The sequence below is a fragment of the Erigeron canadensis genome, chromosome 6 (genome assembly GCF_010389155.1).
Source record: "Erigeron canadensis isolate Cc75 chromosome 6, C_canadensis_v1, whole genome shotgun sequence".
Classification (NCBI taxonomy): Eukaryota; Viridiplantae; Streptophyta; class Magnoliopsida; order Asterales; family Asteraceae; genus Erigeron; species Erigeron canadensis.
In genome coordinates this window covers 25311663-25325199 of record NC_057766.1, presented here as the reverse complement: position 1 = coordinate 25325199, position 13537 = coordinate 25311663, and the positions used below count along the sequence as shown (strand labels likewise).

Sequence of the window (13537 nt, the reverse complement as noted above, 5' to 3'; positions counted from 1 at the left end):
TACTTGATTACCACTCAGAACGACAAATTTACGTTTTTTTTTATACTTCTTCATTAATTCCGGTGAAGATGACATACTTAATCGCCGGAAAAAACGAAGGTTAGGAAAATCGCCGGCCGGTGAAGTGATTTGGGGGAGAGAAACCCTAGAATGTATGTGTGTGTGTTGATTTGGGGGAAAGGAAGAAGGTCGGGTGAAATGAACGAGGTTGGGAAATGAACGATAGAGAGGGGGACGTGTGAATTTACGGATATAACCTTCCGTGTGTTTTTTCCATTATATCCCTCAATTTAATCTAAACCCTTGATTACAAAAAAATGAAAGGTTGGGATGTGTCCCTTAGTTTCCAGGGAAAATAGTGGACTCAAATGAATAAATTTCTATATTTTGAAGTACCATTGGACACATATTTGTAAGTATATTATTGAGTAGCAAAAGTTATAGTACTAAAATAGCATTCCCGTAAAAAAATATATCAAGAAGATATCGGACGTACGGGGACCCTTATTTTGAGAACCCATTAAGAACCGTGAGAACTCCTAATATTTATATCGGATCACATGTTTTTTTTGTTCATTCGCATGTGAAACGTTATAAAAATATATGTTGCAGAAGAAATTTTTTTTCAAAACCTTACATATAGCAGTTTGTCACATGTGAACAGAAAATGTGAACAAATTCATTCACAAGTTCATAAAAGGCTATTTTGAAGGTTTCATAAAAAGTTTCTTCTACAACATACCTTTTTATATCATTTCACATGTGAATGAACAAAAAAAACATATGAACAAGTATATTATTTAAGAGTTCTCATAGTTCTTAAAAAAAAATAGTTCTTAAAATCTTCATATACCAAATTACCAAACATTCCCAATTTCATTAAAATACGTATAATATGAGAACTTTGGTACCAGGGTCGGTCCTTTGAAGATTCAGCAGCCCAAAACAAGTTAAGGAAAAAAGCCATCCATAACAAATTCAAATATATAAACAAAATTTGTGCTATGGCAGAAATCAGAATAGGTCTTTGGTGTACTTTTTTGGTGCATTTCTATTTTTTCCCAAGTCCCATGATTATACATATATCGTTAAAAAAAAAAAAGTAATGTTATAAATGACGACTAATGTTATGAAATTTTTCAGTGCCTCTATAAAAGATGGACCCGAGAGTCGAGACAGGGCCACGTTTCCCCCTTCCCACGCCCAACCTTGTTCAGTTCAAACACAAAGAGGTACTCTCCCATCTTCTACGCAACCTGGTTTGACTTTGAACAATGGCTTGTTGTATACATAAACAAAACAAAGTATGAAGAGTCGGCGAGTCACTATCACAAAATTCTAACTAAAACCGGTCCATTAATGATAGAAGAGTTTGAACAAAACGATATTCATCCATTTCTTCATTGTAAATACATAAAGAAGGTAAAGTGGTATAACTTGTGTCGTTTGCCAACTCTCCAACTTATATGTGAGCCACACCATGCATACATATACAATATACTGACCATAATAATTGAAGTTCCAAAGAAAATAACTGTACTCAACGACATTTACCAAACTTCAATGTCACCATGTCGGCTGACAATCCAAGACATAACATATAGATTCCATCGCTCACAAGTCACAACCCGATACTGCTATAATGACATGTAACTCATGCATTTGAAGCTGCTATATGTCGTGCTACATTTGACAACTCTGACAAGAAAACGAAAATTCAAAAATGAAAAACATTACATGTAATTAGGCCCACTATAATCCAGTTAATCAATTGGGTGTCCAGGCTAATAACCCAAGCACCTACATCTTCATTTTATTTACAGCATGCTTAGTTATAAGAGGCCAAGAGTCTTGAGTTGCTGAATATGCTCGGGTGGGAGAGTTGGTGGAGACCAATCAGATCCGGATGTCTCACCATCAACATCCTCGACCACGTATTCCTATATTTTCAAAAAAAAAAAAGAAGAAAATTTACAGTTAGCATATCAAGAGGCTCAACTTATTATTAGTAAAGCTAATTAGAAGCAGTTTTATTTTATTTACTCATGAGCAAGTTGAGTAAGGTTATGTTTTTATATTTGGTAAATAGTCCAACAAACTGCCACAAACAAAGGGAAACTAGCCCAAAAGTTGTCAAAATCATGTCAGTATTGCATACAAAATTCTTAATTGTGATCCTTTATCTTGTATGGTACATATATATTTGCATTTATTTTAAAAATTTATAGTTTCATTTTGCCGGGAAAAAAAAACCCCCTTGGGCATATACCACTAGAAAAGATAAATTTCTAGCATCTGGTAAAAAAAAAAGTATGCATAGAACTCATTTTACAAACACATGGCATTCAATAACTGTGTTATCATATTATCATATATTGAGGACCAATGAGCTGGCATAAATTAAGTTAAGACTTACTTTGGTTAGCATTCTTTTAGCTAATATGTGATAGTGCCGTTGCCAAATCCTTTGGCCAACCATTGTAGCCACCAGCACACTGTAGAATATGCCGATGACAGTAAAAAGTCCAAGAACGACTAAAGCCATTATAAATATTAATGGTAAGCCAGCTTCACCTGCACCTCCTAAACAACCACATTCACCAGTTGCACTGGCACAACTTTCAAAGCAAGTGGTACAGTCAGTCCACATACAAAGAGTACCAGGTAGATGGCAGTCTGCACAAACACTGCAACAATGATATATTCAAAATACTATCCCATAGATGATATATTGAACATGCTTACACTATATTTGATGTAACAGAAACAGGATTGAACACTTAAAACTTGTAACGAGAATCATTGTTGAAAATAGTAAAAAGAGGATGAATTTAAATCGGTAGCTAATGGCAGATTAATCTCCAGATCAACCTAGACATGCAATGTTGGTGGATATTGACCCATTTAGTATGGGGGGCCAAAAGTCAGGGGATGCAAAAAAAAACACTATGAAAAATAATTAAAGGGACCGATAGTCACGAGGACCCAGAAACAACACTAACTAAATTTTTTTTTGAAAGAATTACGAACAAAACTACCCTGTTGAGCAATAAAAACGAGGGCCCCTTCCCTCTTGGACCCCTTAAAAGATCCGGCACGTGCCTAACCCATTAACCTAGGTTGCACCTGTGTGTTTATGCATCAACATAGTGTACACTGAGATTGTATGACAAAATAAATAAACTCAAAGCACATCAAAGTGTTTGTTGCATCAAGAAAATATCAAAGAGTGAATGAGATGATAAACAACAGGGAGAACATAGGGTAAATTTTACTATCCACTGTCCACAAATCCAAATACAGTGCTTTTACCATATAAACGATCATTTTTGCAAACCCACTACTGGGTTTGGCCAACCTAAACCTAGAAAGCACCCACTAATTACCAAGAGAAAGCAGATTCAGTCTATATTTAAGTACTTGTTGATTTTCTTAATTCTGCTTTTTAAAGCTCACTGCTTATTGATTTGCCATATGGGAGTCTTTCAGCATGAGTAGAAGATGCACCTTTGGGGAATCTGGATTCTGGGCATATGTAGGCAGCTAGTTTTGAGTTTCTTGTGTGATAAATTCCACAAGACCATTTGAAGGCTCGTAAAGGAATACAGGGCAGGATTGCTCTGAATATTTCTCTAAATAGTTTACATCAAATGCTATATAGATTACCTTTCCTAATGTCTATTTATTATAACCAATTGGCATGACAAGTGCAAGGATAAGTTATCACTTCGGAAAAAACGGTCCATAGAATCAGCCAATGATAAGCAAATATGAAATTTTACCCGGGTTGACAGCAGCAAAGACACAATTCTCGACAAGGCTGAGCAAGATCATTACGGACTCTCCGATCGTAACACGTTATAAAGCATCCAGATAGACCAAGTAGGGCAAAAAATAATAGTGCGCCTGCAGAACATACCATTAACATGTGATTGAAACTTATCCTGCCGGAAAGAAATAACAAGATATCTTAATACTTACAGAAGAAACCAGACACAAAATTTAAGGCGAGTTAATAAACTAGGGTGTAAACCATAACCTTATCCTAATATAACAGAGTCCATGACATGACTGTAGCATATCAACACCAGCCAAAATAAAGTGGAGACATTTTATAGGGAATACTAGAAAACATATTAATGGGTGTTTATACCAAGGAACTCAAAATTAGCTGCCTAATTTCTACATGTGTCCAGATAAAAATGTGAGATTTTGAGGTCGTTTCTTGTAATAGGCTGTCAACTCGCCTCAAGGTAACAAATGAGTGCTGGTCGCCTAGCTTCTCTCTTCACCTCAGGAGCGCTTGATGTAAGATTGTAACAGGGGGTGTTGAGAAAGACAGTAGCATCGATCATTCTACATGACAGATTTTAGAATCTAGTATACGCTTTTAAGTTGACCGGGCTTGTTGTCAAAGTCCTTGAAAATGTCAATGGTGATAGAAAGCTAGCCATGGGATATATCTGAGCCCATCGCTAGGGCTAAGGAGGCCATTGGCAATTTGCCGCTAGTTTTATACATAACATGAAGCAATACAAGAAGTATATGAAATTATTGATCGAAGGTGGAGTTGTTAACTTCATAGCTCTTTGCATGTGGCCAGTTTTTCTTTAATCCAGAAATGTATTATCACAATCCACAAAACGCTATCTATGAAGTTATGACTGGCTTGTATGCTAGCATTTAAAGATTGGTTCCCAACAAGTAAGTTCAAGATAATATTGTCAGTTAGATTTATATATAAACTATGGACTGACCGTTTGTTGAAGACGTGGCTAATAAGACAATGAAAGAGAACTTCTGGTAAAAAAAACAAAATTATTGAAGTAGCATACCAGTTATTATAGAGTGTACACAAACTTATTTAATCCAAATTCAAACTGTAGCATACCGGTTATAGAGCGTACACAAACTTATTTAATCCAATTTTCAAACTGTATTCTTTATTTCTACACAGCAAACTGGTAGGGTCATATGGAGCCCCAGCTCTAGACTTGCACATATTTGCTATCTGGGTTCTTAGTCTTACTTGTATGCAGGTTGTGAAAGAAATTGGAGTGCGTTAATCATGTACTTACTACAGAATTTAACAATATGGAATCGCAATTTATGAAATTTCTAATTTATGCAATTTATTGTGGTAGGGTATGATACATTTTGGCTTTTGAGTTTTTCAATCGTTAGAATGTAGTATTAATGTGTAATGTATAATTTAAAAGTATCTTTTTGGAAGATGGGGCATGCTAATCACCTCATATGAGAGCTTTACCACATATGTTGTTAAGGAAAAATAAAGAACTGCAAATAGAAGTGTTGCTGTAACAATATGAGAGCTTTACCACATATGTAGTAGAAACTAGTTTCACTATCAAAACCCCAAGCAAGACGAAGCCAAAACTTTTGATATCCATCAATTAAGTAAACCAAATATGCCAAGAAAGAAATCACCTGTAAGAAAGAAGATGTTATGATAGAATTATGTACAAAGGGGTGGATAACTAGTTAACTAAATCTCTATGATAAAAAGAAAGGAAAAATATATAATAATTTAGATACAACCCGCAACCTACAATCTGTACAGAGAGAAAGATAAACAGAATGTCTCTGGTCACAAAGAAACGGAACTTCATGGTTCTCCATTTCCTATCAGCAACAGCATGAACTCTCAAATGATAGGGAGCCTTGCAGGTTGTGCAATGAGCAAATGCAAATCCTTCCTGTAAAATATATGAAAGGAACCACAAATTAGTTACGCCAAACATCCAATTAAACCTGACACGTACAGTAAATGATATATATTAGCAATCAATACTCACATCATTATGCAAATGGAACAAAACTATATTCCCTAGCTTAGTCTGAATGTCTAACTATCTTGTCATATCTTAAGACATCAGAATTCCTAGCTTTCTAGTCTCCTTACTTTTAGTGTGTATGCATGTCTAAGTATCTTGTCATGTCTTAAGACATCAGAATGTCTAGATATTTGTAAAGTCATTAAATTTCCAACCATCTTATTTGGTTCTTGTTGCACATAAAAGCAAATTTCTTGAGCATACGTAAATAAAACACTACAAAAATGAGTACCAAGTACATAAACTACTTTTCCCTTTGCTGCCAATGTGTTTGTAAATGTTTTTCTGGCAGTCACTCAAAGTAAATAGTCAAAATAAATACAAGTTGAAGTGGACTAGAGACATGTATCAAGCACATGCAAAACAATAGCGACTTGAAACTTTATATAGCAAAACCAGTCAAAATCCTTGTTAAGGTCACAAAGAACTTGGGAAAAGTATACCTATGACACAATGATGGATTGATGGTTACAAATTAGGAAGTCCAAACGAAAACAATAAATAAAGGATCCAGGTATATAGTACACCACTAAACCAGCAAACAGTTAAGTTTCATGAAGATAGACCATGTGCTCTAGGGCAGAGTATTAGTGCAATGCATGCTTTAATAATAAGCTGCTAGAAGAAAGTAGACGAAAAATAGAAGACCATAAAGTAAGAGCACGTAAACCCTAAATTTGATAGCTCAGCATTTGTAATATGGAAATCAAATTATTCCAGATACAGCGAGGTCATGAATTGGTAAAAGAAACCAGAACTTCTAATAATACGGAAAAAGAAAAGAAAAAGGAGCAGCATTAAGAAATGAAAACACATTTGCTAACTAAAGATGAGCACTTTTTATAAAAGAACAAGTTTATGCTATTTTGTATCACTTTCTTTTACACAAACATAAATTTACCGATACGACATCAAAAAGATGAAAACTTTACCCTCACAGCTCGCCAATGATCAAGGCACTCCCGGTGAACGTACTTTGATGTCCCTTTACACTTACAGGGTGCAATAAAATCTCTGCCTGATGCAAGAACAGAAACAAGCCAATTACTAAGCCGCATAACCAATTCAGATTTATAATTAGTAAAGTAGAAAGCTACATATCGTTACTACTCGAATGTATTATATATACAGAAAACGACGCAATATCAACCTTTCTTTCATTTACCAGTACCAACCGAAAATAAAGTGCAAGCTCCGTGTGCAAAACTGCAAATAATACATGTTTCTAAGAACCTTGAGAAATTTGCCAATGCTAATCCATTCAGGTGAAGACTAACTATAATGGTCAGGCTGGCTTCTAATTTGTGATTTTTGATGTAATGGTACACCTAGAATGTAAAATATCTAGTATACATAGTGACACTGTACTACTTACGGCGGAAAATATATGTTTAGGTGCACGTAATTACAAATAAATTTTTCTAATTTTCTATCTCCATATTTAATCAAAATGAATAGCTAGCTTTTGTCTTTCAATAACTACTAAATTTTTGAAAAAGTGTTTACCTGTATCATTTTCAAGTTTTATGAAAGTTTTCTATTTCATGAACGGAAAGTAGCTGAAAACTATATAAAAGTGACCAACAAGGAATTAGCCTAGTGGTTAGGTAAACACTTGATGACCTTAAGGTCTCAAGTTCGATCCCCGCTGGGCACAAAAAATAATTCCTTTACGGTACCCGTTACCAATGAAACCTAGACCCATATGTGAAGTTTAAATACGCGGGTTCAATCCTTCGGGGTGCCCAGATCATGTGGGGATTAGAATGGAGGTATTTTACCGGCATCATATGGCTCATACGGGGTGGGTCGATGGGTATCCAATTGTGGTACTGGGGCTAGGGTTCCCCCCATTACCCTTTATATAAAAGTGAGATTTCAAAAACGTAGTTATAAATTCGAAAAAAAGGTTTTCCGTTTTCAACAAAAGTTTTCACATTTGAACAAATTTAAGGTTTTTCGGATTTTCCATGAAATTTTTTCTCAAACACCTACATTTTTCTAAGTAAACAGGCCCATAGCAGTTCTATTTGCATTAAACAATACTAGCTAGATAGCTATGAAGTCTCTCCTATAGTCCTATATATACACATTTAAGATTATATACAGAGATATTTCATCTACGGCTCGAGAAGCCGGATAATAACACATGCCAACCCTTTATAACCTCGAATGCGACTAAAAAAAATTAAATATCAACTTTTGAAGTCTAACTGGGCCTACGTTCAAATTAACCTACATTTTTAACTAAACTCTAAATTTGTCTAAAAAATAATAAATAAAATAAATAAACTTCAATGATAATTAAAAATAATAATAAATGAAAAAAGAAAAAGAAGGTACCATCAGTTTCGAGACAGATACGGCACTGAATTTGTTCACCGGGACCAGCTTCTAAATCGATCTCAGTCGGTTCAGTGATGACAGATGGCGCAACTAGAGGTGAAGGATCGGCATCGTCAGCCATGGACTTGTGTATGATTGATATAGATAGATAGATAGATAGATAGATAGATAGATAGATATAGAATTTGGGAAAGTAAATAAAGTAGTAGTTAAGATTGAATTTGGAATTAAAAGGGGATCAACACACTACTAGAAAGAAGAAAATGTGAAATTGGATCATACAAACAAACTACCAAGTAAGATATAACAAGACTTTTGATGTGAGTTGATTCACACCGAAAGGTTTATTCTTATGATTACGAAGTCATAGATTATGATAGAATGAAAAAAACAACTGGGTTTGATCAATGGTTGGAGCTCATGGAAATAGAGGTATGCATTTGGAAACAAAGGTCATGAGTTCGAGATCAAAGGTTGGAGCTCATGCATCTGGAAACAAAGGTCATGAGTTCGATCCTCATGCCCAGCAAGGCTGGAGGTCCTTTTCTACCTATGGTTAAACCTGGAAGCAGTCTCTCTACCTTTGGTAGGGGTAAAGGCTGTCTACATATCAACCTCCCCATATACCGTCGAAGACGGTATTGGGACCTAAAACCCGTGGAAGACGGCATTGGGAGTTACTTTAGATTATGATAGAATGAAATTTTTTATTTATATTTTATTGATATAGGTTTTTTTTTTAAATGAATTAGAGTAATAAAATGATTTACGAAGCTCGGAGAAAAAAATAAATGGTTGAGATTTAAAGGTATTATAGATATATTAGTAGTTCGTGAGATTTGAAAAAAAAAAGGGCAAAATGCTTTATAAGATAGTATTAGAGGGTATTTGGGATTGAGTTATAAAGTGATTATTTGATTATTGCGTTTGTAAAACGCAAATAATCTGGAAAAGTATTTGTATGAAAAAGTGATTATCGGCTATGAAAACGCAGTTTTGGAGAAGCATGTACCTACCTGCTTTTTCAAAACGCAGTTTTAAAACGCATAATCTATTTTGAAAACGCGGATTCTGTTTTGTAATCACAATACCAAACACCCCCTTAGACATAGTTGTTAAACTCTTACGAGTCACGAGTTGACTCAGTCGAGTCAATTTACACCGAAAACGAGTCAACTCGTTAGCCGACTCGTTTGTCTATAGTCGCTATGTAAACTTGGACCGAGTCACGAGTCGCAAACATATAATTATTTTAATTTGATACTATGGTTATATATTATATAAGGGAAAATAATCCATACTGCAGACTTTACCTAAGCTTAGGTACTGCTACTTTAAAAAAAGTTACAAATTAAAACTTTGAATTTCATAAATATACATAGCCCCCATGAATTTTACATAAACTCCCCATGAATTTTACATTAACTCCCCCTGAATTTTACATAATCGCCTCCTGCTTTACCTAAGATAGGTACTGCATGTTTTACCTAACATTTTTCCATTATATAATATACTTAATTTGTTACATTATTTGGGTGTTATAAATGTAGTTTTGATCATTTTATTGCGAATTTGGAGATAAATTGTAAGTTTATGCCTCATTGAATAAGTAATATTTTTGTAAATTTATTAAGATAATGAACTTAATATATTTCTACAGATGCCACATATATAATTATGTAGTACTTAAAAATGTCTAGATGTTCCGAGTCACGAGTCAAAAAATCATGTTTTCGAGTCGAGTCAAAAATGACAAGTCAACAACTACGGTATTAGACTAGTTTCTTTGTTTCAACCGTTATGATATATATATGGGGGATATAAGGCTGTCGGTTATCTAAGCTTATGTGTAGAACACTCACATATTGTTTTTTTAATCCATAAAAATCATGAGGACCATGCATTTATTCATTAAACAAGAAATAATAAAATATTAATATGTGAAGGGTTCCACACCTAAGCTTAGGTGTCGGACAACCTTATATTCTCTTTTCTCTATATATATATATGGTCAAATAATTTTTAGGGGAGGTATTTTTTTTATTAATATAAGGTTTTTTTTATAACAGTTTGGAAAGTTCACAATGTTGTTTATAATAATAAAAAAAGACTGTTCTTTTAATTTTCTAATAAATCGTCACAAAAATTCATCATGGTAGAAAAGAAAAACGACCATAGACCGCACTCGAGCTCCGAATAAATGTCCCGAAATATTATAATTATAATTTACTTAAAGATGATATAACTATATAAGTGATTTAACCATATATTAGGAAAAGAGGAGTCATGTAGTGGGATTTTTCATCCCTCCCAAATTCCACCAATCAACTACCTTGAACTTAGTTTTCCTTTTTAACCCTCCCAACCATTTTCAATGACATTCATCACTTTCTCAACTCTCCCAAATTTTATTTTTTTTCTTTTTTTTTATTTATTTAGTTTAATCAAACATTTATAATAAACTTAAACAGTTAACTAAAATAAACTAAACATTACTAAATATTTAATGAAACATTATATATAGTTTAAAAAATACATTAAGTAATAACTTAGGGATAGAAATCACCTATTATCAAAAATAAGATATAAGTTTGTAAACATTGTAATAGTTTAAGGGTGGAATATAAAATTTAATATAATAAAATTAAAAAAAATACACTATACATGAGATAACATAGATCTCTTTCTGTGCATCTTCCCTGTTCCTTCTTTTTTTCTTCCCAAATCCCTTCTCGTTGCTGCTATTCTTCTTTTTTAGGTTTTTTTTATTGATCCCAACGTTCAAAAGCATGTGGCCCCCACTTCCCAACGTCTCTCTTTGCTTCAAACCGCGCAGGGCTTATAGCCCGTTGAGACCCAAGTCGTCTTCATGCCTGCGGGTTGGCACCGGTTTTACTACGGCGGGCTAAGCATGCCGCCACCATGCCATCGACCACTCCTCACCCCCTTAGACTATTAGTATGGGCCAAAATCTAACATTTCTTAATTATTGTCATAGAGAAAAAAAAAATTTGTCTTTATTCTTTCTTATAAAAATTCTTAATTTTTGTCTTCTATTTTTTTTTTTTTTTTTGAAAATCTTTTAAAAGTATTTTACTAAGTAATCTCTTATATAAATAAAACAAAATTGTTTTTAGAACTTTTTTTCCTATGTAGCATGCCCATATTTTCTCTTAAGTTATTTTCTACAAATTTATGATGTCATAATTATTTTTCTTTATTTTCAAAAATCTATTTTTTTAGATTAGGCCCTATGTTATTTATTTCTTTACATATTATTTTTGTAACCTTAAAAACTTTTATATATATATATATTAGGCCCTATGTTATTTATTTTTTTACATTTTATAATTATTTTTCTTTATTTTCAAAAATCTATTTTTTTTTTTATATTAGGCCCTATGTTATTTATTTTTTTACATTTTTTTTTGTAACCTTATATTTTTTTAAAAATAATATGAAAAATGATCGATTTTATTCTAGCTCTCTTTATTTTAATTCTATATCTACCACTGATTTATGGTAGTTAGTTTTACTTTTTTTAATCACCTAATCAGGTTTATATATTAATGTTTATCTTTATAAATATGTTGCTATCTCCATATCAAAAATTTTAATGTGTCGACAACAAATTACATACTAACAACAACAACAATAACAACGGTACCTAATCCAACAAAAGCCGTGTTTGGGGGAGTTAGAATGTAGACAACCTTAACCCTACACGAAGATAGATAGACTACTTTCAGAAACATCTCCGACCAAAAAGAGGAAAAAGATAGAGAGTGTAAAAAGTTTAGTAACCATAAATGTTGGTCGAGTATTATCTGACTACATTACAATTAGAGAAGAATAACAGACACCACATAACAAACTTTAACGTAAAATGGACAATATATAGTAAAAGAGGCATTTAAACCTATTAAACATCAACCTATAAATGTAATAAACATGTCTATGTACATACAACCAAGCATGGTTCCAACAATTACGAGCGGTATGTGTAAGAATTGCCCTAAATCCCCTCCCAGCAAGCCAAAGAAGCAAATAGGGTTGAACCAGACATACACAACTCTCCTAAATTACATACATAAATCTATATATTTTTTGGTTTTAACTTTTTAATTATAGCTAGTATTTTATTAGTACATGTTAGAGAAAAAATCTTTCCGGACCTTGCTTGCATTTTCTATAGCAAGATCTAAACTCAAAATGACAAAAAATAAGTTAAAATATTTTTTAAAATTAAAGTGAGACTTTTTCTTTATGAGGTAGCATTTATCTTTTGTTCTAAAGAGTAAATTTGTCTACCAACGTTTAAATATAAAAGGTGGGTATGTGCTTGTTGTCAACCTGATTTATTGACCATTGGTTATAATGTTTGTAATAAGAGGTCAAGTCCATTGAATACAGCTTCGTCTTGATCTTGGAGTGATGAAACTCGTGAGCAACTTATGTAAACCGTAATAATTCAACAAAAAACTTAGACACCATTTAATAATCAACGAGAGTAAGTACCCGTGCGTTACGGCGGTGAGATGGTGGGATGATAGGTCATCAAGTGTGATAGTCAAAGGCCTTAACCGTACGGGTTCCGCCCTCGGATTTAAAAACTCGTCGAAAGTATATCGAATGACATCTCTAATGAAAGAGCATGAAATTTTAAGTACACCCATATAATTTTTATAATTATCGATGTACGGTTTGTGAGATAAATAATTTTGAATGAATTGGATGAGTAAATGATCTATGGAGAAGAAAAAAAAGATGATTGTTGATATTTGAGGAGAGATAAATGGTGTTTGTTAATATAGAATTAATAGAAGAGACATTTTGGATAAGTAAATGTTGAAACTTAAAAATTTAGACAAGGGGAATCTGATTTATAATATAGTATAGATATAGATAATGAAAACGAAATGAATTAAAAAATTTTCAAATGCCAAATTTCGGTGATTTGAGTTAAAGGGATAAAAAAAAGGAATCGAAAAATCACAGTAAAGGTTTGTTTTATATATAAAACAATAAAAACGAATTATTATTTTCAAATAACCACATTACCTCCATTTATATTAATTACTTTTCTATTAATAATCGCACATCCACAAAGTAGAATCAGATTCTCAAAAGCAAAATGTCTTGAATTCATGTCATGCTTGAAGACTGCTTGAACTGTACTGCTCTCCATCACTGTCATTGCATTACATGGATATCAAAGGGAAATAATAAATCCTCTTAACTAAATAGCCTAATAATCCTCTTAATTATGAGATGATGACATGTAGAAAAATCAGGGAACGATATTAGAAAAGAGAATTAGTGGATACCACATATCA

The 13537-nt window shown here is 33.1% G+C and overlaps 1 protein-coding gene across 2 annotated transcripts; it reads right to left on the bottom strand.

The window, feature by feature from the left end:
- Positions 1-1519: 1519 nt before the first annotated feature.
- Positions 1520-8523, bottom strand: LOC122606110. Of its 2 annotated transcripts, XM_043779075.1 has the most exons (8): positions 8199-8266; positions 7006-7061; positions 6788-6869; positions 5571-5717; positions 5340-5448; positions 3783-3906; positions 2417-2687; positions 1520-1940 (listed from the first exon to the last, which is right to left on the bottom strand). In XM_043779075.1, exons 2-8 carry the CDS (start codon positions 7014-7016, stop codon positions 1833-1835), a joined length of 852 nt encoding a protein of 283 aa, XP_043635010.1. In that variant the 5' UTR covers positions 7017-7061; positions 8199-8266; the 3' UTR covers positions 1520-1832. The 2 variants fall into 2 exon arrangements, with proteins under 2 accessions (XP_043635010.1, XP_043635009.1); XM_043779074.1 differs by lacking the exon at positions 7006-7061 and having other exon boundaries at positions 6788-6873; positions 8199-8523.
- Between the last annotated feature and the right edge of the window lie 5014 nt (positions 8524-13537).